The 24,689-nt window shown below is 45.0% G+C and overlaps 1 protein-coding gene across 1 annotated transcript in view; it reads left to right on the top strand.

Annotated features, from left to right (window-relative positions):
* FOXN2 (forkhead box N2) overlaps positions 1–24,689 on the top strand; it is a 146,971-nt gene that overhangs the window by 59,422 nt on the left and 62,860 nt on the right. The window contains exon 4 of the mRNA XM_078649646.1: positions 1,939–2,003. Within this exon, the coding sequence (XP_078505772.1) occupies positions 1,939–2,003 (65 nt within the window). The remainder of the gene's footprint in view (positions 1–1,938; positions 2,004–24,689) is intronic.

Below are 24,689 nucleotides of genomic sequence, written 5' to 3'. Positions count from 1 at the left end.
GGTGTCTGTCGCCCCAAGAGTACCCGAAATTTAGGAGCATTTTTACCCTCGGCCACCATTCCCCGTACCCCGAACCAGCACCCGAACAACATGTAGATCCCACCATTGTCCATTACAATCACAACAATGCAAACAACCGGATGCAGCAAAAAGGGAAAAACATCCTCAACCTTGTCCCTTTCGATCCAGCATGTCGACGGAGTACAGTTCCAAAGCAGCCATCTTGGACGGAGAAGACAAAAGAAAGTTCCACTGCAGAGCACAATGCCATCCACCAAAGTCCGTCCACCTCAGAGCCAAACGGCGAACGTCCAACCAAGAAGGGGCAATGCACAATCGAAATGTTTGAAGGGCAGCCGGCCAAAACCGCAGGAGCAACTCCAAGATGGGCCAGGGAGACCCGCGACGAAGCCCCGAAACAGCCGTGTGGCGAGGCGTCCAGACACAAAACGCTTGCGTCTGCCGAGGACCAAGATCTCCATACCTCTCCGCATCAATACTGGGTAGTACGGAAGCAACCACATCTCCCTTCTCCAGCACCGTTAAGTACATCTGAGCAGACTGGTAGTCGCATAAAAACACAGGGTGTGGCGAGGTGTACCGCACCTGGAGCTCAGCATGATCATCCGAGGGCACTGCAAGCACAGAGATATCCAGTCGGCATTCCAGGGCCATGTCACGCACAGCTACATGTAGATCACCCAGGGCATACATAATATCAGCAATCCTGAGGGATGCCGCAGGATAAGAGGGCGCTGCCATCTCGCGCACCCTGGGCGCGGGGTCACACCATATCCCTCGAGACTGGTCGCCGTCGGCCATCACATCAGCAGCCCACCAGTAGCCGATCCACAAATCACTGCCACTCCAGGGGGTATAGCAGCGGGACGGACCCCTTCGTCTGTCACCCGGCGACAATGCAGCGCAAACCGCTATGGTACCCCAAATGGCCGCCGGGGGTAGAGAGTCTCAGATGCAGAGCGCCCAGGTCAAAATGGCAGCCGTCTCAGTGCTGGAGAACAAGAAGACGCTCCGAGTCGTCCACAAGCCGAAAAGAGGGTAGAATATATCTTCTACGGCGGAGACACAAGTCGAGAATGAAGGCGTGCAGGACAGGGCGGCTCGCTGTAGCAAGGAAAACAATGCGGCAATAGCAAACCGTCGGCCTACCCCGTCCTGCTACAATGTCAGCCACTGTTGCAACTTGGGACGGCAGCCTCCGGAGAACAAAGACCCGGCCTCGGCAATGCAGCACTGAAACAAAGACCGGGACGCCTCGCCGCCTCTGACAGCTGGATCGCACCGGGGAGCACACCGCTGGACTCAGGATCGCTTCACGGTTACGGGACGCCAACAAGCGGGCAGGATAACATGCAGGATCAGCAGCGTTTCGGGAGAAGAACGAGAGGGTCGGCGGAGCCGAGGGATCAGGCGGCCATCATGGTCGCAGGTTAGGCTCCTCCTCCCTTTACAAATGTTCTTGATTGATTGATTGATTGACTGGCTGCTGGAAGACTTGCCTCCCTGGTGGGATCAACAATAAAGCTTACTTGTACAACTTATTTGGATCAGCGTGCCTACATTAAAATGAAAATAGTTGCAGGTGCAAAGCTAAGTGGGTGGCACCATTCACCCAAAAAACTAGGGCTATCTTGCTAAACTGTGCTAAAATTCTGTTTCTAAATTGTATAAATAAAAGGAAATTTGTTTGTAAAATAAGAGATTGGATCATCTAGTAGTTCATGTGAAATTATTGTAACTTTACGTGGCAATTTTTACTTGTATAGGTCATTTTGTAAGTCTTTCCTGATGTCCTTAAAATGTTACGGTGTTCTGTGCATTACATAACTCTTCAAAGCTATCCAATTAATATATTACAGTATATTATAGAATAGAATATTTTGTTAACATTTGTTTTCACTTGGCTTGTTCTTTCAGAGGGTCCTCACCTCCTTGCTACTTAACATCAGTAATTAAGCCGAATCATGGACGATCGGTAAAAGGTACTTCCATTTTTTTATTCTCTGTGCCCCACATAATAGTGACTGTTCTATTGTAGAATGTGCAATAATTGTCATAGTAGATACTTTTGGGATGACGCTGAAAGTTTTTATCACACCCATGTCTGTTTCAATGTGGTACTTTTCCCACCCATCCCATCATCTGTGAGTTTTAATTCTACCAGTTACAATTGAGTATTTTATACACGAAATTAAAATAAGTCCCATTTAATTGCTGTTATTTCGGTTGCGTATTTTCTCTTAAAATAATGACTGATGGCATAGTTTTTTTATGTCCATAAAAAGGCCGGACTATGTGAGAAAGTTAACTCCCGAACATCTCTTTGACCAAAACCTGAAATCTGGCAACACTGAACTATGAGAGAAGCAATCCGCAAGCAGGAAAAACATGGAGGTTGTTATAAGTCTTAATGCCTTGTCTCTGGAATACACTGAATCCTTTAGAGGAACATTTCTAATCTTCAGTGTGTACCTTTCAAGGTAGGCTTTTAAGACCCAGCCTACAATCACAGAAGCCACTCCCCACCATCAAGACTGACCTGAACACCACTAAAAGCTAACCACAGGACCTAATCCACCAATATAAAGGCAACAAAACAAGTGATTTTTAAGTCTTTTGCTTTAGTCGAGGGTTAAATAGGCTGATGCATGTGAATAAACTGAAAAACCACATTGGAGGAAACCAAATTGTGGAAAAGCAATTTTAAGCATATACAAATATATCGAAAATTAAAGGAACATTTTTAAGAAAATACAATTTAAAGGAAATGCAATTAAATAGAAAATCACAATAAAATTGAAAAAAGCAAGAATAACTAAACAATATTTTATTACACTTGTAATGCACATGAAATGCACACCCTATTGTGAATGATGGGAAACAGTAGTCTACCCCCTATCAAATCCTTGTTGGGGAATAAGTTCTAAACCATTCAAAATATACTTATTATTACAGTGGCTAAAAATGCATGGTTACTCAGAAATGCTTTTCTAATGAGATAATGTCCTATGCAGTACATAACCCTATATCCCATCCTATTAAAAATGGGAGCTACATATTTTTATTTGTCTATAATATATTCAAACATCTGTGTCTCACGAAAGTGATGCGAACAGCATTGATGTGTGGTGTGGGCTAGTGTTACCCAAATAATCCGTAGTTTAAATTTAATAAATGTGTTTGTCTGTTTCTCTATTACATTTATATGTATGTATGTGTGTGTATGCTGGACACTCTACTGCACTATGGGTGCTGCTTTAATTTATCTGCAATAAAAATGTCACCGTAAGGAATGCGCTGTGGTCCGTTCCTGTTCTCTCGCTGATATATGTATATATATATTCACTGAAAAAACCATAGGTTATAGACCATATATAGTTAGGAATTTGCATTTACAAAACCTTGAAAATTCCTTGAAAAAACCATAGGTTAGAGACCATATATAGTTAGCTGGACATTTTATTGACATAAAACCAATGAAATTCCATATATAGTTAGTTGCACTAACTATATATTGCGCACCCGCAATCCACTGCTGATGATGTCACATATTACATCGTTCATGACATGGTCAGTGACATCACTGATGACATCACTGATGACATCTCAAATGACATCACTGATGACATCACTGATGACATCTCAAATGACATCACTGATGACATCATCTAGTGTCTGTGTGTTTTTGTAAAGTTTAAATATGTTTTACATATTGAAGAATGAGTGGATGTATGGAAGACTGAGTGTGTGTGTGGCTGGCTGGGAGGTGTGTGACTCTGTGCATATCAATGTGTACTTGTATCAGTGATTGTATAAGAGTAAGTATGTGTTAGTATATGTGTGAAAAGTATGGTGTTCTGTGTTTAACTGTATAGATGAGGAAATCGAAGTGTGATTGATTCTTCACAGGACTGACTAGGTGTATGAGTGCATATGATAGTGTTGTAATAATGAGTGACTGTATGTATGAGTGATTGTATGGGTGAATGAGTGAATGTGTGTGTAGACGTAGGAATCAGTGAGTGCGTATGTAGTAACTGGTATTAGTGTGTCATGATGTCATCAGTGATGTCATTTGAGATGTCATCAGTGATGTCATTTGAGATGTCATCAGTGATGTCATCAGTGATGTCACTAAAGTATGGTGTTCTGTGTTTAACTGTATAGATGAGGAAATGGAAGTGTGATTGATTCTTTACAGGACTGACTAGGTGTGTGAGTAACTCCATGGATGAGTGGCAGTGTGTGAGTGTCTGCATAGGTGTATGAGTGCATATGATAGTGTTGTAATAATGAGTGACTGTATGTATGAGTGATTGTATGGGTGAATGAGTGAATGTGTGTGTAGACGTAGGAATCGGTGAGTGCGTATGTAGTAACTGGTATTGGTGTGTCATGATGTCATCAGTGATGTCATTTGAGATGTCATCAGTGATGTCATCAGTGATGTCATTTGAGATGTCATCAGTGATGTCATCAGTGATGTCACTGACCATGTCATGAATGATGTAATATGTGACATCATCAGCAGTGGATTGCGGGTGCGCGATATATAGTTAGTGCAACTAACTATATATGGAATTTCATTGGTTTTATGTCAATAAAATGTCCAGCTAACTATATATGGTCTCTAACCTATGGTTTTTTCAAGGAATTTTCAAGGTTTTGTAAATGCAAATTCCTAACTATATATGGTCTATAACCTATGGTTTTTTCAGTGAATTTCATTGGTTTTTTAAAAGCTAATATCTATAGCTGTAAAATATATTCTTTATTACGTGACGTTTCACGTAGCCACGTGAGACGCCTCATGACGCGTCGCATAACCGTGACGTATCGGCTCTGCAGCGCAAACAAAACCCGTAACGTAAGCGTGCCGGAGCACGCTTACAGATATATATATTTTTTTTAACCTTAATTAGACAAAATCCACACGTGCACATATCTTGAGGCCTTGCAAAGGCACATCAAACAAACAGTCCCTACAATTTTGCCAAGTTTGCTGGAAATCTATTCCCTTAATTTTTTTTTTACTGTTTCTCTTGGTTTTCCCCTTGTTACGCTTACCGGGACGCTACCAGGTACGCGAACCGGACGCTCCAAAAACACAAGATGACGGACTCCCGTTACGCTGCCGGTTAGCTGCCCGGTCGCGTACCGGGAAGCGCCTCTACCGCGAAAAATTGCGGGGGACTTTAATATCCCCCTCATCAATCCTAGGGGTTTACCTTGCCCCCTTTCCTTCATTTCCCCCTTCTTTTTTCACCACATCTTGTCTCTCGAACCTTCCGAGAGACAAGATGGCGGCCGCTCCGGACTGTTTACAATGTTGACAGCTACGCTGCCGGTTAGCTGCCCGGTTAGCTGCCCGGTGAGCTGCCCGGTGAGCTGCCCGGTTCGCGTACCGGGACGCGCCTCTACGGCGTAAAATTGCAAAAAAAAAATTATTTTGTGCCCCGCGGGGCACTTTAATATCCCCCTCATCAATCCTAGGGGGTCAGGAGTGGTCTACCTTGCCCCCTTTCCTTCATTTCCCCCTTCGTTTTTCACCACATCTTGTCTCTCGATCTTACCGAGAGACAAGATGGTGGCCGCTCCGGACTGTTTAGAATGTTGACAGACACCGGAGAGCCAATCAGCTTCGCTTCGCGAAGTTCCGTTACGCGTCAGGTACGCGAACCGGGGCGCTAACCGGAGCGCTGTCACAGATATATATATTTTTTTAAACGTTAATTTCTCAAAATCCACTGGAGCACATATATTGAGACATAGCAAAGGCACGTCGGGCAAACCATATCTACAATTTTGTCAAGTTTCATGTAAATCTATTCAGCCGTTCGAGCTAAAAGTGAGTCCAACCGCCCTATGGAAAAATGAATGGGAAAAACGCGTTTTGGGACCCCCCTTTTTTCTCGGCCCCCCCTTGACGAAACCCCCCCAAATTTTCAGGGGCTGCTCAGAAACAAAATGTGACATTTTCCTGAAAATTTCAGCCAATTCCGTCCACAAACGCCAAAGTTATTAGACATAGAATTTTCAGAAATCCCATAGAGAAAAAATCCTAACTATATATACCCACTGGCTATCGCCAGTAGGTAATATACATATATAAACATATATAATCTGCATATCTATATAAATATAAATGCATGCATACATATACATATATGCATACATATGCATGTTATTTACATGAAAGTTTTAAAAACACTAATAAAAGCAAAGCTAAAAAGCCACCTCATTACAAACAGAATGGCTTTAACTTAAACGAGGGCGAGATCTATTGCATTTTCAATGCTTGTTTACTTTGGTTCTATCAAGAAGGCATTCAGATGTGTCACACATTTGCCATAAATTCTGAATGTTAGCACTCTAGTTGCTCATTAGATCACTGTAGTAAAGCTAGTGCTCACCAGGGAAGTCTGCTGCTAATCATGGTTTGCAGCCATTTTCCCGCATTTTTTATCCCGCAGACTTTCAGTCCGCATACCATTATCCCGCAAGGTCATTGACCTCGCATACCATTATCCCGCATTTTTTCAAAACGCATGTGCATTTATCGCGCATGCCTTTACAAAGAATTACGTTTTAAAGGCATGTATGGTAAATGCATTTGCGTTGTGAAAACCACGATGACGAGAGAGGTAAGTGGGTATGTGTTAATTTTTTCGTGGGTTAGTGATTGTGTAGTGTAGTGTTGTGTAGTGTAGTGTTGTTAGTGTAGTGTAGAGTTGTGGTGGTTGTTTAGTGTAGGGTCATGCTGGGGGTAGTGTTTTAGGGTTTAGGGTAGTGTTGTAGTGTTTGCGTAGTGTAGGGTCATGCTGGGGGTAGTGTTTTAGGGTTTAGGGTAGTGTTGTAGTGTTTGCGTAGTGTAGGGTCATGCTGGGGGTAGTGTTTTAGGGTTTTGGGTAGTGTTGTAGTGTTTGCGTAGTGTAGGGTCATGCTGGGGGTAGTGTTTTAGGGTTTAGGGTAGTGTTGTAGTGTTTGCGTAGTGTAGGGTCATGCTGGGGCTAGTGTTTTAGGGTTTAGGGTAGTGTTGTAGTGTTTGCGTAGTGTAGGGTCATGCTGGGCGTAGTGTTTTAGGGTTTAGGGTAGTGTTGTAGTGTTTGCGTAGTGTAGGGTCATGCTGGGGGTAGTGTTTTAGGGTTTTGGGTAGTGTTGTAGTGTTTGCGTAGTGTAGGGTCATGCTGGGGGTAGTGTTTTAGGGTTTTGGGTAGTGTTGTAGTGTTTGCGTAGTGTAGGGTCATGCTGGGGTGTAGTGTTTTAGGGTTTTGGGTAGTGTTGTAGTGTTTGCGTAGTGTAGGGTCATGCTGGGGGTAGTGTTTTAGGGTTTTGGGTAGTGTTGTAGTGTAGGGTCATGCTGGGGGTAGTGTTTTAGGGTTTTGGGTAGTGTTGTAGTGTTTGCGTAGTGTAGGGTCATGCTGGGGGGTAGTGTTTTAGGGTTTTGGGTAGTGTTGTAGTGTTTGCGTAGTATAGGGTCATGCTGGGGGTAGTGTTTTAGGGTTTTGGGTAGTGTTGTAGTGTTTGCGTAGTGTAGGGTCATGCTGGGGGTAGTGTTTTAGGGTTTAGGGTAGTGTTGTAGTGTTTGCGTAGTGTAGGGTCATGCTGGGGGTAGTGTTTTAGGGTAGTGTTGTAGTGTTTGCGTAGTGTAGGGTCATGCTGGGGGTAGTGTTTTAGGGTTTAGGGTAGTGTTGTAGTGTTTGCGTAGTGTAGGGTCATGCTGGGGGTAGTGTTTTAGGGTTTTGGGTAGTGTTGTAGTGTTTGCGTAGTGTAGGGTCATGCTGGGGGTAGTGTTTTAGGGTTTAGGGTAGTGTTGTAGTGTTTGCGTAGTGTAGGGTCATGCTGGGGGTAGTGTTTTAGGGTTTTGGGTAGTGTTGTAGTGTTTGCGTAGTGTAGGGTCATGCTGGGGGTAGTGTTTTAGGGTTTTGGGTAGTGTTGTAGTGTTTGCGTAGTGTAGGGTCATGCTGGGGTGTAGTGTTTTAGGGTTTTGGGTAGTGTTGTAGTGTTTGCGTAGTGTAGGGTCATGCTGGGGGTAGTGTTTTAGGGTTTTGGGTAGTGTTGTAGTGTAGGGTCATGCTGGGGGTAGTGTTTTAGGGTTTTGGGTAGTGTTGTAGTGTTTGCGTAGTGTAGGGTCATGCTGGGGGGTAGTGTTTTAGGGTTTTGGGTAGTGTTGTAGTGTTTGCGTAGTGTAGGGTCATGCTGGGGGTAGTGTTTTAGGGTTTTGGGTAGTGTTGTAGTGTTTGCGTAGTGTAGGGTCATGCTGGGGGTAGTGTTTTAGGGTTTAGGGTAGTGTTGTAGTGTTTGCGTAGTGTAGGGTCATGCTGGGGGTAGTGTTTTAGGGTTTAGGGTAGTGTTGTAGTGTTTGCGTAGTGTAGGGTCATGCTGGGGGTAGTGTTTTAGGGTTTAGGGTAGTGTTGTAGTGTTTGCGTAGTGTAGGGTCATGCTGGGGGTAGTGTTTTAGGGTTTTGGGTAGTGTTGTAGTGTTTGCGTAGTGTAGGGTCATGCTGGGGGTAGTGTTTTAGGGTAGTGTTGTAGTGTTTGCGTAGTGTAGGGTCATGCTGGGGGTAGTGTTTTAGGGTTTAGGGTAGTGTTGTAGTGTTTGCGTAGTGTAGGGTCATGCTGGGGGTAGTGTTTTAGGGTTTTGGGTAGTGTTGTAGTGTTTGCGTAGTGTAGGGTCATGCTGGGGGTAGTGTTTTAGGGTTTAGGGTAGTGTTGTAGTGTTTGCGTAGTGTAGGGTCATGCTGGGGGTAGTGTTTTAGGGTTTAGGGTAGTGTTGTAGTGTTTGCGTAGTGTAGGGTCATGCTGGGGGTAGTGTTTTAGGGTTTAGGGTAGTGTTGTAGTGTTTGCGTAGTGTAGGGTCATGCTGGGGGTAGTGTTTTAGGGTTTAGGGTAGTGTTGTAGTGTTTGTGTAGTGTAGGGTCATGCTGGGGGTAGTGCTTTAGGGTTTAGGGTAGTGTTGTAGTGTTTGCGTAGTGTAGGGTCATGCTGGGGTGTAGTGTTTTAGGGTTTTGGGTAGTGTTGTAGTGTTTGCGTAGTGTAGGGTCATGCTGGGGGTAGTGTTTTAGGGTTTAGGGTAGTGTTGTAGTGTTTGCGTAGTGTAGGGTCATGCTGGGGTGTAGTGTTTTAGGGTTTTGGGTAGTGTTGTAGTGTTTGCGTAGTGTAGGGTCATGCTGGGGGTAGTGTTTTAGGGTTTTGGGTAGTGTTGTAGTGTTTGCGTAGTGTAGGGTCATGCTGGGGTGTAGTGTTTTAGGGTTTTGGGTAGTGTTGTAGTGTTTGCGTAGTGTAGGGTCATGCTGGGGGTAGTGTTTTAGGGTTTTGGGTAGTGTTGTAGTGTAGGGTCATGCTGGGGGTAGTGTTTTAGGGTTTTGGGTAGTGTTGTAGTGTTTGCGTAGTGTAGGGTCATGCTGGGGGGTAGTGTTTTAGGGTTTTGGGTAGTGTTGTAGTGTTTGCGTAGTGTAGGGTCATGCTGGGGGTAGTGTTTTAGGGTTTTGGGTAGTGTTGTAGTGTTTGCGTAGTGTAGGGTCATGCTGGGGTGTAGTGTTTTAGGGTTTTGGGTAGTGTTGTAGTGTTTGCGTAGTGTAGGGTCATGCTGGGGGTAGTGTTTTAGGGTTTTGGGTAGTGTTGTAGTGTAGGGTCATGCTGGGGGTAGTGTTTTAGGGTTTTGGGTAGTGTTGTAGTGTTTGCGTAGTGTAGGGTCATGCTGGGGGGTAGTGTTTTAGGGTTTTGGGTAGTGTTGTAGTGTTTGCGTAGTGTAGGGTCATGCTGGGGGTAGTGTTTTAGGGTTTAGGGTAGTGTTGTAGTGTTTGCGTAGTGTAGGGTCATGCTGGGGGTAGTGTTTTAGGGTTTAGGGTAGTGTTGTAGTGTTTGCGTAGTGTAGGGTCATGCTGGGGGTAGTGTTTTAGGGTTTAGGGTAGTGTTGTAGTGTTTGCGTAGTGTAGGGTCATGCTGGGGGTAGTGTTTTAGGGTTTTGGGTAGTGTTGTAGTGTTTGCGTAGTGTAGGGTCATGCTGGGGGTAGTGTTTTAGGGTAGTGTTGTAGTGTTTGCGTAGTGTAGGGTCATGCTGGGGGTAGTGTTTTAGGGTTTAGGGTAGTGTTGTAGTGTTTGCGTAGTGTAGGGTCATGCTGGGGGTAGTGTTTTAGGGTTTAGGGTTGTGTTGTAGTGTTTGCGTAGTGTAGGGTCATGCTGGGGCTAGTGTTTTAGGGTATAGGGTAGTGTTGTAGTGTTTGCGTAGTGTAGGGTCATGCTGGGCGTAGTGTTTTAGGGTTTAGGATAGTGTTGTAGTGTTTGCGTAGTGTAGGGTCATGCTGGGGGTAGTGTTTTAGGGTTTTGGGTAGTGTTGTAGTGTTTGCGTAGTGTAGGGTCATGCTGGGGTGTAGTATTTTAGGGTTTAGGGTAGTGTTGTAGTGTTTGCGTAGTGTAGGGTCATGCTGGGGGTAGTGTTTTAGGGTTTTGGGTAGTGTTGTAGTGTTTGCGTAGTGTAGGGTCATGCTGGGGGTAGTGTTTTAGGGTTTTGGGTAGTGTTGTAGTGTTTGCGTAGTGTAGGGTCATGCTGGGGTGTAGTGTTTTAGGGTTTTGGGTAGTGTTGTAGTGTTTGCGTAGTGTAGGGTCATGCTGGGGGTAGTGTTTTAGGGTTTTGGGTAGTGTTGTAGTGTAGGGTCATGCTGGGGGTAGTGTTTTAGGGTTTTGGGTAGTGTTGTAGTGTTTGCGTAGTGTAGGGTCATGCTGGGGGTAGTGTTTTAGGGTTTTGGGTAGTGTTGTAGTGTTTGCGTAGTGTAGGGTCATGCTGGGGTGTAGTGTTTTAGGGTTTTGGGTAGTGTTGTAGTGTTTGCGTAGTGTAGGGTCATGCTGGGGGTAGTGTTTTAGGGTTTTGGGTAGTGTTGTAGTGTAGGGTCATGCTGGGGGTAGTGTTTTAGGGTTTTGGGTAGTGTTGTAGTGTTTGCGTAGTGTAGGGTCATGCTGGGGGGTAGTGTTTTAGGGTTTTGGGTAGTGTTGTAGTGTTTGCGTAGTGTAGGGTCATGCTGGGGGTAGTGTTTTAGGGTTTTGGGTAGTGTTGTAGTGTTTGCGTAGTGTAGGGTCATGCTGGGGTGTAGTGTTTTAGGGTTTTGGGTAGTGTTGTAGTGTTTGCGTAGTGTAGGGTCATGCTGGGGGTAGTGTTTTAGGGTTTTGGGTAGTGTTGTAGTGTAGGGTCATGCTGGGGGTAGTGTTTTAGGGTTTTGGGTAGTGTTGTAGTGTTTGCGTAGTGTAGGGTCATGCTGGGGGGTAGTGTTTTAGGGTTTTGGGTAGTGTTGTAGTGTTTGCGTAGTGTAGGGTCATGCTGGGGGTAGTGTTTTAGGGTTTAGGGTAGTGTTGTAGTGTTTGCGTAGTGTAGGGTCATGCTGGGGGTAGTGTTTTAGGGTTTAGGGTAGTGTTGTAGTGTTTGCGTAGTGTAGGGTCATGCTGGGGGTAGTGTTTTAGGGTTTAGGGTAGTGTTGTAGTGTTTGCGTAGTGTAGGGTCATGCTGGGGGTAGTGTTTTAGGGTTTTGGGTAGTGTTGTAGTGTTTGCGTAGTGTAGGGTCATGCTGGAGGTAGTGTTTTAGGGTAGTGTTGTAGTGTTTGCGTAGTGTAGGGTCATGCTGGGGGTAGTGTTTTAGGGTTTAGGGTAGTGTTGTAGTGTTTGCGTAGTGTAGGGTCATGCTGGGGGTAGTGTTTTAGGGTTTAGGGTTGTGTTGTAGTGTTTGCGTAGTGTAGGGTCATGCTGGGGCTAGTGTTTTAGGGTTTAGGGTAGTGTTGTAGTGTTTGCGTAGTGTAGGGTCATGCTGGGCGTAGTGTTTTAGGGTTTAGGATAGTGTTGTAGTGTTTGCGTAGTGTAGGGTCATGCTGGGGGTAGTGTTTTAGGGTTTTGGGTAGTGTTGTAGTGTTTGCGTAGTGTAGGGTCATGCTGGGGTGTAGTATTTTAGGGTTTAGGGTAGTGTTGTAGTGTTTGCGTAGTGTAGGGTCATGCTGGGGGTAGTGTTTTAGGGTTTTGGGTAGTGTTGTAGTGTTTGCGTAGTGTAGGGTCATGCTGGGGGTAGTGTTTTAGGGTTTTGGGTAGTGTTGTAGTGTTTGCGTAGTGTAGGGTCATGCTGGGGTGTAGTGTTTTAGGGTTTTGGGTAGTGTTGTAGTGTTTGCGTAGTGTAGGGTCATGCTGGGGGTAGTGTTTTAGGGTTTTGGGTAGTGTTGTAGTGTAGGGTCATGCTGGGGGTAGTGTTTTAGGGTTTTGGGTAGTGTTGTAGTGTTTGCGTAGTGTAGGGTCATGCTGGGGGGTAGTGTTTTAAGGTTTTGGGTAGTGTTGTAGTGTTTGCGTAGTGTAGGGTCATGCTGGGGGTAGTGTTTTAGGGTTTTGGGTAGTGTTGCAGTGTTTGCGTAGTGTAGGGTCATGCTGGGGGTAGTGTTTTAGGGTTTAGGGTAGTGTTGTAGTGTTTGCGTAGTGTAGGGTCATGCTGGGGGTAGTGTTTTAGGGTTTAGGGTAGTGTTGTAGTGTTTGCGTAGTGTAGGGTCATGCTGGGGGTAGTGTTTTAGGGTTTAGGGTAGTGTTGTAGTGTTTGCGTAGTGTAGGGTCATGCTGGGGGTAGTGTTTTAGGGTTTTGGGTAGTGTTGTAGTGTTTGCGTAGTGTAGGGTCATGCTGGGGGTAGTGTTTTAGGGTAGTGTTGTAGTGTTTGCGTAGTGTAGGGTCATGCTGGGGGTAGTGTTTTAGGGTTTAGGGTAGTGTTGTAGTGTTTGCGTAGTGTAGGGTCATGCTGGGGGTAGTGTTTTAGGGTTTTGGGTAGTGTTGTAGTGTTTGCGTAGTGTAGGGTCATGCTGGGGGTAGTGTTTTAGGGTTTAGGGTAGTGTTGTAGTGTTTGCGTAGTGTAGGGTCATGCTGGGGGTAGTGTTTTAGGGTTTAGGGTAGTGTTGTAGTGTTTGCGTAGTGTAGGGTCATGCTGGGGGTAGTGTTTTAGGGTTTAGGGTAGTGTTGTAGTGTTTGCGTAGTGTAGGGTCATGCTGGGGGTAGTGTTTTAGGGTTTAGGGTAGTGTTGTAGTGTTTGTGTAGTGTAGGGTCATGCTGGGGGTAGTGCTTTAGGGTTTAGGGTAGTGTTGTAGTGTTTGCGTAGTGTAGGGTCATGCTGGGGTGTAGTGTTTTAGGGTTTTGGGTAGTGTTGTAGTGTTTGCGTAGTGTAGGGTCATGCTGGGGGTAGTGTTTTAGGGTTTAGGGTAGTGTTGTAGTGTTTGCGTAGTGTAGGGTCATGCTGGGGTGTAGTGTTTTAGGGTTTTGGGTAGTGTTGTAGTGTAGGGTCATGCTGGGGGTAGTGTTTTAGGGTTTTGGGTAGTGTTGTAGTGTTTGCGTAGTGTAGGGTCATGCTGGGGGGTAGTGTTTTAGGGTTTTGGGTAGTGTTGTAGTGTTTGCGTAGTGTAGGGTCATGCTGGGGGTAGTGTTTTAGGGTTTTGGGTAGTGTTGTAGTGTTTGCGTAGTGTAGGGTCATGCTGGGGTGTAGTGTTTTAGGGTTTTGGGTAGTGTTGTAGTGTTTGCGTAGTGTAGGGTCATGCTGGGGGTAGTGTTTTAGGGTTTTGGGTAGTGTTGTAGTGTAGGGTCATGCTGGGGGTAGTGTTTTAGGGTTTAGGGTAGTGTTGTAGTGTTTGCGTAGTGTAGGGTCATGCTGGGGGTAGTGTTTTAGGGTTTAGGGTTGTGTTGTAGTGTTTGCGTAGTGTAGGGTCATGCTGGGGCTAGTGTTTTAGGGTTTAGGGTAGTGTTGTAGTGTTTGCGTAGTGTAGGGTCATGCTGGGCGTAGTGTTTTAGGGTTTAGGATAGTGTTGTAGTGTTTGCGTAGTGTAGGGTCATGCTGGGGGTAGTGTTTTAGGGTTTTGGGTAGTGTTGTAGTGTTTGCGTAGTGTAGGGTCATGCTGGGGTGTAGTATTTTAGGGTTTAGGGTAGTGTTGTAGTGTTTGCGAGGTGTAGGGTCATGCTGGGGGTAGTGTTTTAGGGTTTTGGGTAGTGTTGTAGTGTTTGCGTAGTGTAGGGTCATGCTGGGGGTAGTGTTTTAGGGTTTTGGGTAGTGTTGTAGTGTTTGCGTAGTGTAGGGTCATGCTGGGGTGTAGTGTTTTAGGGTTTTGGGTAGTGTTGTAGTGTTTGCGTAGTGTAGGGTCATGCTGGGGGTAGTGTTTTAGGGTTTTGGGTAGTGTTGTAGTGTAGGGTCATGCTGGGGGTAGTGTTTTAGGGTTTAGGGTAGTGTTGTAGTGTTTGCGTAGTGTAGGGTCATGCTGGGGGTAGTGTTTTAGGGTTTTGGGTAGTGTTGTAGTGTTTGCGTAGTGTAGGGTCATGCTGGAGGTAGTGTTTTAGGGTAGTGTTGTAGTGTTTGCGTAGTGTAGGGTCATGCTGGGGGTAGTGTTTTAGGGTTTAGGGTAGTGTTGTAGTGTTTGCGTAGTGTAGGGTCATGCTGGGGGTAGTGTTTTAGGGTTTTGGGTAGTGTTGTAGTGTTTGCGTAGTGTAGGGTCATGCTGGGGGTAGTGTTTTAGGGTTTAGGGTAGTGTTGTAGTGTTTGCGTAGTGTAGGGTCATGCTGGGTTGTAGTGTTTTAGGGTTTTGGGTAGTGTTGTAGTGTTTGCGTAGTGTAGGGTCATGCTGGGGGTAGTGTTTTAGGGTTTAGGGTAGTGTTGTAGTGTTTGCGTAGTGTAGGGTCATGCTGGGGTGTAGTGTTTTAGGGTTTTGGGTAGTGTTGTAGTGTAGGGTCATGCTGGGGGTAGTGTTTTAGGGTTTTGGGTAGTGTTGTAGTGTTTGCGTAGTGTAGGGTCATGCTGGGGGGTAGTGTTTTAGGGTTTTGGGTAGTGTTGTAGTGTTTGCGTAGTGTAGGGTCATGCTGGGGGTAGTGTTTTAGGGTTTTGGGTAGTGTTGTAGTGTTTGCGTAGTGTAGGGTCATGCTGGGGTGTAGTGTTTTAGGGTTTTGGGTAGTGTTGTAGTGTTTGCGTAGTGTAGGGTCATGCTGGGGGTAGTGTTTTAGGGTTTTGGGTAGTGTTGTAGTGTAGGGTCATGCTGGGGGTAGTGTTTTAGGGTTTAGGGTAGTGTTGTAGTGTTTGCGTAGTGTAGGGTCATGCTGGGGGTAGTGTTTTAGGGTTTAGGGTTGTGTTGTAGTGTTTGCGTAGTGTAGGGTCATGCTGGGGCTAGTGTTTTAGGGTTTAGGGTAGTGTTGTAGTGTTTGCGTAGTGTAGGGTCATGCTGGGCGTAGTGTTTTAGGGTTTAGGATAGTGTTGTAGTGTTTGCGTAGTGTAGGGTCATGCTGGGGGTAGTGTTTTAGGGTTTTGGGTAGTGTTGTAGTGTTTGCGTAGTGTAGGGTCATGCTGGGGTGTAGTATTTTAGGGTTTAGGGTAGTGTTGTAGTGTTTGCGTAGTGTAGGGTCATGCTGGGGGTAGTGTTTTAGGGTTTTGGGTAGTGTTGTAGTGTTTGCGTAGTGTAGGGTCATGCTGGGGGTAGTGTTTTAGGGTTTTGGGTAGTGTTGTAGTGTTTGCGTAGTGTAGGGTCATGCTGGGGTGTAGTGTTTTAGGGTTTTGGGTAGTGTTGTAGTGTTTGCGTAGTGTAGGGTCATGCTGGGGGTAGTGTTTTAGGGTTTTGGGTAGTGTTGTAGTGTAGGGTCATGCTGGGGGTAGTGTTTTAGGGTTTTGGGTAGTGTTGTAGTGTTTGCGTAGTGTAGGGTCATGCTGGGGGGTAGTGTTTTAAGGTTTTGGGTAGTGTTGTAGTGTTTGCGTAGTGTAGGGTCATGCTGGGGGTAGTGTTTTAGGGTTTTGGGTAGTGTTGTAGTGTTTGCGTAGTGTAGGGTCATGCTGGGGGTAGTGTTTTAGGGTTTAGGGTAGTGTTGTAGTGTTTGCGTAGTGTAGGGTCATGCTGGGGGTAGTGTTTTAGGGTTTAGGGTAGTGTTGTAGTGTTTGCGTAGTGTAGGGTCATGCTGGGGGTAGTGTTTTAGGGTTTAGGGTAGTGTTGTAGTGTTTGCGTAGTGTAGGGTCATGCTGGGGGTAGTGTTTTAGGGTTTTGGGTAGTGTTGTAGTGTTTGCGTAGTGTAGGGTCATGCTGGGGGTAGTGTTTTAGGGTAGTGTTGTAGTGTTTGCGTAGTGTAGGGTCATGCTGGGGGTAGTGTTTTAGGGTTTAGGGTAGTGTTGTAGTGTTTGCGTAGTGTAGGGTCATGCTGGGGTAGTGTTTTAGGGTTTAGGGTAGTGTTGTAGTGTTTGCGTAGTGTAGGGTCATGCTGGGGGTAGTGTTTTAGGGTTTTGGGTAGTGTTGTAGTGTTTGCGTAGTGTAGGGTCATGCTGGGGTGTAGTGTTTTAGGGTTTTGGGTAGTGTTGTAGTGTTTGCGTAGTGTAGGGTCATGCTGGGGGTAGTGTTTTAGGGTTTAGGGTAGTGTTGTAGTGTTTGCGTAGTGTAGGGTCATGCTGGGGTGTAGTGTTTTAGGGTTTTGGGTAGTGTTGTAGTGTTTGCGTAGTGTAGGGTCATGCTGGGGGTAGTGTTTTAGGGTTTTGGGTAGTGTTGTAGTGTTTGCGTAGTGTAGGGTCATGCTGGGGTGTAGTGTTTTAGGGTTTTGGGTAGTGTTGTAGTGTTTGCGTAGTGTAGGGTCATGCTGGGGGTAGTGTTTTAGGGTTTTGGGTAGTGTTGTAGTGTAGGGTCATGCTGGGGGTAGTGTTTTAGGGTTTTGGGTAGTGTTGTAGTGTTTGCGTAGTGTAGGGTCATGCTGGGGGTAGTGTTTTAGGGTTTTGGGTAGTGTTGTAGTGTTTGCGTAGTGTAGGGTCATGCTGGGGGTAGTGTTTTAGGGTTTAGGGTAGTGTTGTAGTGTTTGCGTAGTGTAGGGTCATGCTGGGGGTAGTGTTTTAGGGTTTAGGGTAGTGTTGTAGTGTTTGCGTAGTGTAGGGTCATGCTGGGGGTAGTGTTTTAGGGTTTAGGGTAGTGTTGTAGTGTTTGCGTAGTGTAGGGTCATGCTGGGGGTAGTGTTTTAGGGTTTTGGGTAGTGTTGTAGTGTTTGCGTAGTGTAGGGTCATGCTGGGGGTAGTGTTTTAGGGTAGTGTTGTAGTGTTTGCGTAGTGTAGGGTCATGCTGGGGGTAGTGTTTTAGGGTTTAGGGTAGTGTTGTAGTGTTTGCGTAGTGTAGGGTCATGCTGGGGTAGTGTTTTAGGGTTTAGGGTAGTGTTGTAGTGTTTGCGTAGTGTAGGGTCATGCTGGGGGTAGTGTTTTAGGGTTTTGGGTAGTGTTGTAGTGTTTGCGTAGTGTAGGGTCATGCTGGGGGTAGTGTTTTAGGGTTTTGGGTAGTGTTGTAGTGTAGGGTCATGCTGGGGGTAGTGTTTTAGGGTTTAGGGTAGTGTTGTAGTGTTTGCGTAGTGTAGGGTCATGCTGGGGTAGTGTTTTAGGGTTTAGGGTAGTGTTGTAGTGTTTGCGTAGTGTAGGGTCATGCTGGGGGTAGTGTTTTAGGGTTTTGGGTAGTGTTGTAGTGTTTGCGTAGTGTAGGGTCATGCTGGGGGTAGTGTTTTAGGGTTTTGGGTAGTGTTGTAGTGTTTGCGTAGTGTAGGGTCATGCTGGGGGTAGTGTTTTAGGGTTTAGGGTAGTGTTGTAGTGTTTGCGTAGTGTAGGGTCATGCTGGGGGTAGTGTTTTAGGGTTTTGGGTAGTGTTGTAGTGTAGGGTCATGCTGGGGGTAGTGTTTTAGGGTTTTGGGTAGTGTTGTAGTGTTTGCGTAGTGTAGGGTCATGCTGGGGGTAGTGTTTTAGGGTTTTGGGTAGTGTTGTAGTGTTTGCGTAGTGTAGGGTCATGCTGGGGGTAGTGTTTTAGGGTTTAGGGTAGTGTTGTAGTGTTTGCGTAGTGTAGGGTCATGCTGGGGGTAGTGTTTTAGGGTTTAGTGTAGTGTTGTAGTGTTTGCGTAGTGTAGGGTCATGCTGGGGGTAGTGTTTTAGGGTTTAGGGTAGTGTTGTAGTGTTTGCGTAGTGTAGGGTCATGCTGGGGGTAGTGTTTTAGGGTTTTGGGTAGTGTTGTAGTGTTTGCGTAGTGTAGGGTCATGCTGGGGGTAGTGTTTTAGGGTTTAGGGTAGTGTTGTAGTGTTTGCGTAGTGTAGGGTCATGCTGGGGGTAGTGTTTTAGGGTTTTGGGTAGTGTTGTAGTGTAGGGTCATGCTGGGGGTAGTGTTTTAGGGTTTTGGGTAGTGTTGTAGTGTTTGCGTAGTGTAGGGTCATGCTGGGGGTAGTGTTTTAGGGTTTTGGGTAGTGTTGTAGTGTAGGGTCATGCTGGGGGTAGTGTTTTAGGGTTTTGGGCAGTGTTGTAGTGTTTGCGTAGTGTAGGGTCATGCTGGGGGTAGTGTTTTAGGGTTTTGGGTAGTGTTGTAGTGTTTGCGTAGTGTAGGGTCATGCTGGGGGTAGTGTTTTAGGGTTTAGGGTAGTGTTGTAGTGTTTGCGTAGTGTAGGGTCATGCTGGGGTGTAGTGTTTTAGGGTTTTGGGTAGTGTTGTAGTGTTTGCGTAGTGTAGGGTCATGCTGGGGGTAGTGTTTTAGGGTTTAGGGTAGTGTTGTAGTGTTTGCGTAGTGTAGGGTCATGCCGGTGGTAGTGTTTTAGGGTTTAGGGTTGTGTTGTAGTGTTTGCGTAGTGTAGGGTCATGCTGGGGGTAGTGTTTTAGGGTTTAGGGTTGTGTTGTAGTGTTTGTGTAGTGTAGGGTCATGCTGGGGGTAGTGTTTTAGGGTTTAGGGTAGTGTTGTAGTGTTTGCGTAGTGTAGGGTCATGCTGGGGTGTAGTGTTTTAGGGTTTTGGGTAGTGTTGTAGTGTTTGCGTAGTGTAGGGTCATGCTGGGGGTAGTGTTTTAGGGTTTAGGGTAGTGTTGTAGTGTTTGTGTAGTGTAGGGTCATGCTGGGGGTAGTGTTTTAGGGTTTAGGGTAGTGTTGTACTGTTTGTGTAGTGTAGGGTCATGCTGGGGGTAGTGTTTTAGGGTTTAGGGTAGTGTTGTAGTGTTTGCGTAGTGTAGGGTCATGCTGGGGTGTAGTGTTTTAGGGTTTTGGGTAGTGTTGTAGTGTTTGCGTAGTGTAGGGTCATGCTGGGGGTAGTGTTTTAGGGTTTAGGGTAGTGTTGTAGTGTTTGTGTAGTGTAGGGTCATGCTGGGGGTAGTGTTTTAGGGTTTAGGGTAGTGTTGTACTGTTTGTGTAGTGTAGGGTCATGCTGGGGGTAGTGTTTTAGGGTTTAGGGTAGTTTAGTTGTTTAGTGTATGCTAAAGGCATATTCGTTCTAAAAGTTTTCGTTATTTTAATTTGCGGCCTAATAGTACATGCGGGATTTTTTTTGCGGACTGATGGTATGCGGGATTTCGTCATATATTCGCTAATCATACTTTCTATGGCAAAATGAACCCCCTCATTTTGTTCCTTTTTAAATTAAATGTTTTAAGAGTTACCACTTTATTCCAATCAAGATGGCTTCAGGTGTGCCATACCTTTGTAATAAGTAGGACTGTTAGCACTCTAGTTGTTCTTTAGAACACTCTGGGACATTCTGTCATTGGGCTATAGTTGGGCTACATCTGGCTGATATTTGGGCTACATTTGTTTTTTTTTGTCTCTGGTGGCCATCTTTGGGCTACATTGGGCTACATTGGGCTACATTTGGGCTCCAACATATATATAGCCCAATGTAGCCCAATATATATTTTTCAAAGTTAATTTTCGTAAAAACCACTGGAGCCTATATCTTGAGACATAGCAAAGGCACATCGGGCTACCAGTCCCTACAATTTTGCCAAGTTTGGTGTAAATCCATTCAGCCGTTCAGGCTAAAAGTGAGGCCAACCGCCCTATGGAAAATTGCATGGGAAAAACACGTTTTGGGACCCCCCTTTTTTCTCGGCCCCCCCTTGACGAAACCCTCCAAATTTTCAGGGGCTGCTCAGAAACAAAATGTTCCATTTTCCTGAAAATTTCAGCCAATTCTGTCCTCAAACGCCAAAGTTATTAGACATAGAATTTTCAAAAATCCCATAGGAAAAAAATCCTAACTATATATACCTACTGGCTATCGCCAGTAGGTAATATATGTATATATGTATATATGTATAATATTGTATCCATCCTTAACACATTTTACAGTCAATAGGAAGCCCTAGACCCTCACAGGGCGGCTCCAGTGAGCTGGAGACGGACCCCGCTAAATATTGTCGGCCACTTTTCCAGCAAGGAAATCACTGTACTCCAAATTCCAGAAACATTTTATTCACTATTCCGATCGATGGCAGGACGCCATTATCTGACATGTTTCTGCTCCTCCCGAGCCTTACTCATAGATCGCCTGGTTAATTAAATTTCCTGCTTTTAAAGGGAGATCATCTAAAGAAAAAGAGACTAATATAAGTTCAGTATTTTTTCTCACGCTTCAAATTGTGGCACTCACAAAGCAAATGCAGTGTGTGCTGATCATGAATATTTCTCCTGAACTTTGCATTAATGTTAGGCAGTCCATTCACAGTGCAATTTGTGTCACAAAACGCAATGCGATATTTTTCACCAGTCCATTATTGAAATTCTCTTGCCTCAGTTATCATCCATATTACATCTTCTTTCATGGAATCCACAGGGTAAAAACAATTCCTCCTCGAGTTGCTCCTACTAATAGTTTCAAGGATTATCGTGGTTAGCACCTTTCTTTTAGCTTCCAACACTGCTGGTGGGTCATTCTGATGTGTCAATGCAGCTCAGTGCTGTTATTTTGAAGAGTTCGATTTTATCAGAACATCCTCAAAAGATCTTGACATTTTATTATTAATCTCTCTGAGCCTTCACTCTTCAGTGTGTATGAAAACGCCCATAATTATCATGCACATCCTACTGACGCATCAGATTGACGGAGATAATTGTATTTTTGCATATTTCCCTCTGAGCTTGAACATCAATAAGGCCTGCATACAAATATCTGGTAGTGCCATGCAGTTTGCCAAACATTACACAAGCCGAGTATTTGCTTTAAATTGACCAATTAACAAATACAACTCGTCTGCCATGAACAAGACTACAATAGTCTAATCGTGATTCTGTGAATCTGTTTCTTTCATATATTAATTGCCATTCATCTTGAAAATGTCCATTAAATAGTTTCTCCATAATAATCATTCCAGAAAAGTGTTGTTCAGTGAAATTGGATGCAACCCAAATATGTACCATGTTTGTCCTGAGGGATAGGTGCCACAGTGTAGCTAGATGATGACATAATGGTGAGAATTTTGCAACGCAAATCTTTATTGATTCAACATGTGCGTTTTTCCACCAACTTCTTATTTATTTCTTTATTTTGGAAGGGGGCAAGAGGGTCTCTTTGTAGTAGGCATCATCAGAATTCGGTGGTATGTGCCTCCTTGATGTCAGACCTATGTCTAAACGAAAACTCCATTGTGTCATCTTCAGATTCATTTTTCTGTTATTGGGTCTGGATGCAGTGGAGTTAGTTCTCGGATGAACAAAAGGAATTTTATTGAGGAAAATAGAGGATGACCTGGAGGGAGCTGAAGAAAACACATCTGACTCCAAAGGACACAGAAGATCATTGGTTTTCCACAGACTGTCTCGGGGCTTTTCAACCCTAGCAGAACACAAGTTGTTCAACCATGTGGTCGGGGTACAGAAAACACACCATTCAGGTTCTTCCCTAAATGCTAACACAAGTCTGCGCAGAAGGATAGTTCTAAAGCCTGCAACTTGTGTCTGCCCAAGTACCACATGCTGTAGTGCTCTGAAGCCTGTGCTTAACTTTAGCCAAGGACACTGAAAGTGACTTAAACAGGTGGGCACACTAGGCTGTGGCACAAGTGTAAAACAGACACCAAGGGCAGAGGAGGCCTGCAGTGATGAAACAAATATGGAACACAGTGGCAAGACTCTGACACAAGACAAATGATGGCCAGGAGGGGAAGGGGCCAAAGAAACAGTTCTCAAACGATGGCTGAAAACATAGGATTGGGGACAGATGTGAAAGGGTCGGATTCCAAGTTCAAGAAGCCTACTTAGACCTCTAAGATGGCAGAGGCAAAGCAGAACACAACAAAGCCCCTGTGATCTGAGCACAAGTACCACTGGAGTGTAATGCTTGGATCTGGTCTTGACTCCAAAACGGGATAGGGAGCACGGAAGGGAGAAGGTGACCCACAGGGGGATACTTTGATACCGAAAAAGAAAAGAAAGCACTGGCAGGCGACGCAGAGAATAAAGCGCTCTACATTGTAAGGAAGAAGAGGCGTCTTGAGGCCGAAATGGAGGCCTTAATAAAAGAAAAAAGGACTATTTGGGTTATTTAAAGGGATTCAAGATCCAACACTGACCCTTGAAGGAAAGACCGGTTGAGGTTGAAGCTGAAGAACCAGAAATAGAACTCTCAGCAACACCCAAGTCAGCAGAGGAGGTGGCCTTCGAATTCAGAGATTACTTGAATGAAAGCTCCTACCAGGATGGGATATTTGAAGGCGACACTTCAGAATACTGGCAGGATGTCAACACAGACTCACCAGGGAGAGAGGGGTGGACACATGCCTCTTGTGAAACTTGGTACTAGATGACCAATCTATGTACAACGCAATGGCGAAATGGGTGGCAGACATCTATGGCTTCAGGTTTGAGATGGAGCAAGGGGAGTTGTGCTTCCTGCTTCTAACCTTCCTGCCATCACTTGGAAAGAGACCGTTTCTCCCACTGTTTCCAAGTGTGCAGAGCCAGGGGAGTCTTCAAGGAATAACCACATCTAAGGCTGTCACACCACGTGTGCAGAGAAAAATACACGCTCTGCATAATACTCCCCCCCCCCCCCTTCAAAATCACAGTATCAGTTGCTTCCGATTCCGTCATTGTCTCCACAGTACGCACGCAAACCAATTCACTGGTAACCGTGGGCTCACCGCTCGATAGAGAGCGCATGCGGTTGGGCAGGAAGATGTAGCGACTGACAGCTGTTCAGTGGAGAGTTGCTAAATCCTGTGATCTCCTGAACCAGTGTTCTTCCCAGCAGTGGAATGAGATTGAGATTCGCCTTCAACACTTCCCAGAACAATATCAAAAGAAAGGGAAAGCATTCGTCCAGTAGGGAAAGATGATCAGCAATATCTGCTTGAAATCAGCCCTAGACACTGTGAACCAAAGTAGGCAAATCTTACCAGGGCCACACTCAGTTGGTGCACCTGTGTAAGAGTATTGGGATTCATGCAACGGGTGCAAGCAGCAGTGGTAAACATGCCCTTCATGAGGAAGTCCCTCAGTGGAACATCAGTAGACAGGTCCCTTCAGGGAACTTCAATGGGATCGTGCTTCTCCCCCAGCTATGCGAATTTATTCGTTGGCTGGTGGGAGAAGCACGAGGCCTGGGGAGAAGAGAATGAAGGATGGCAAGAAAACATATTGATGTGGACGAGATACATCGATGGTCTCTTTATTGTTTGGCGCGGTGACAAGATCTCGGCTGAGAAGTACATCTCCGCGCTAAACAGTAACAATCTGAACCTGAAATTCACAAGTACAATAAGTGATACTAGTGTATGTTACCTTGATCTAGAAATATTTGTGAAGAATAATCATCTACATACTAGACTATACAGGAAGCCGACGGCGGGGAACGCCATATTACACGCGGCAAGCCATCATCCAAAAAGTCTAGTTAGAAATGTACCCTATGGCGAATATCTACGCTTAAAAAGAAACTGCTCAGCGGAAATAGATTTTAGAAATGCCCAGCTTGAAGCTACTAATAGGTTTCAGGCTAGAGGCTATGCAAAAGACATATTAAATCAAGCAGCCGCAAAAGCAGATACCATCAACAGAGGGGATCTTCTGTTGGTGAAAGAAAAGCAGGGTGAGAATGATCAGGTCAGAATGATAACCACATTCAATGTGAAATCAGGAGATTTAGTACAATCCTTCAAAAAGAACTGGCATATATTAAAAACAGATAATACCCTGAAGAGATACATCTCCGATAGACCCATGATCACATATCGGAAATGCCAGACATTATCAGATCACCTGATTCACAGTCATTTTGTTCCCCCTAAAACATCTGAGTCAGCAAGTAAGGTCACTGGCTTTTTCCCGTGTTTACGATGTAAAGCCTGCAAATATAGTCAAAAAGTCAAAGAATATCCAGGAAGAACAGGGGAACGCAAACCCAATAGGAAAATCATGAAACATCTTAATTGTAATTCTGATTTTACAATATACTGCCTCGAATGCCCTTGTAACAAGCGGTATATAGGTAGCACCATTAAACCCACAAAATTAAGAATCCTGGAGCATATGAGGGCTATCGCGAATAATGATAAGACCTATCCGGTAGCCCGGCACTTTGCTGATTGTCACAAAAGTGATAGGGATTTACTTAAATTTTACTGCATCGACCAAATTACAAAATCAGAACGCGGGGGAGATAGAGAAAAGAGACTGCGAATTACAGAGTCCAAATACATCCTGGACTTGAAAACGATGGTACCGTGGGGTTTGAACAATGATGCAGAAATGTGGGTGCACCTGTAGAAGAGGATGAGGCTATACCTTTAGGGTTCACTTAGCAAATGAAGTCAGACATAGATACACATACAAAATGAAATGAGTACATCATATGACTGAAGAAAATGAGGGTCGTAGGAATGGGTGTACATATGTGTATATATTGGCGAATACAGGCAGCAAACCAGGTGTGAGCAGAACCAGT

This window comes from Lissotriton helveticus, chromosome 6 (assembly GCF_964261635.1).
Source record: "Lissotriton helveticus chromosome 6, aLisHel1.1, whole genome shotgun sequence".
Classification (NCBI taxonomy): Eukaryota; Metazoa; Chordata; class Amphibia; order Caudata; family Salamandridae; genus Lissotriton; species Lissotriton helveticus.
The sequence above is the reverse complement of the archived record's forward strand: the minus strand, read 5'-3'. Positions and strand labels throughout refer to the sequence as shown.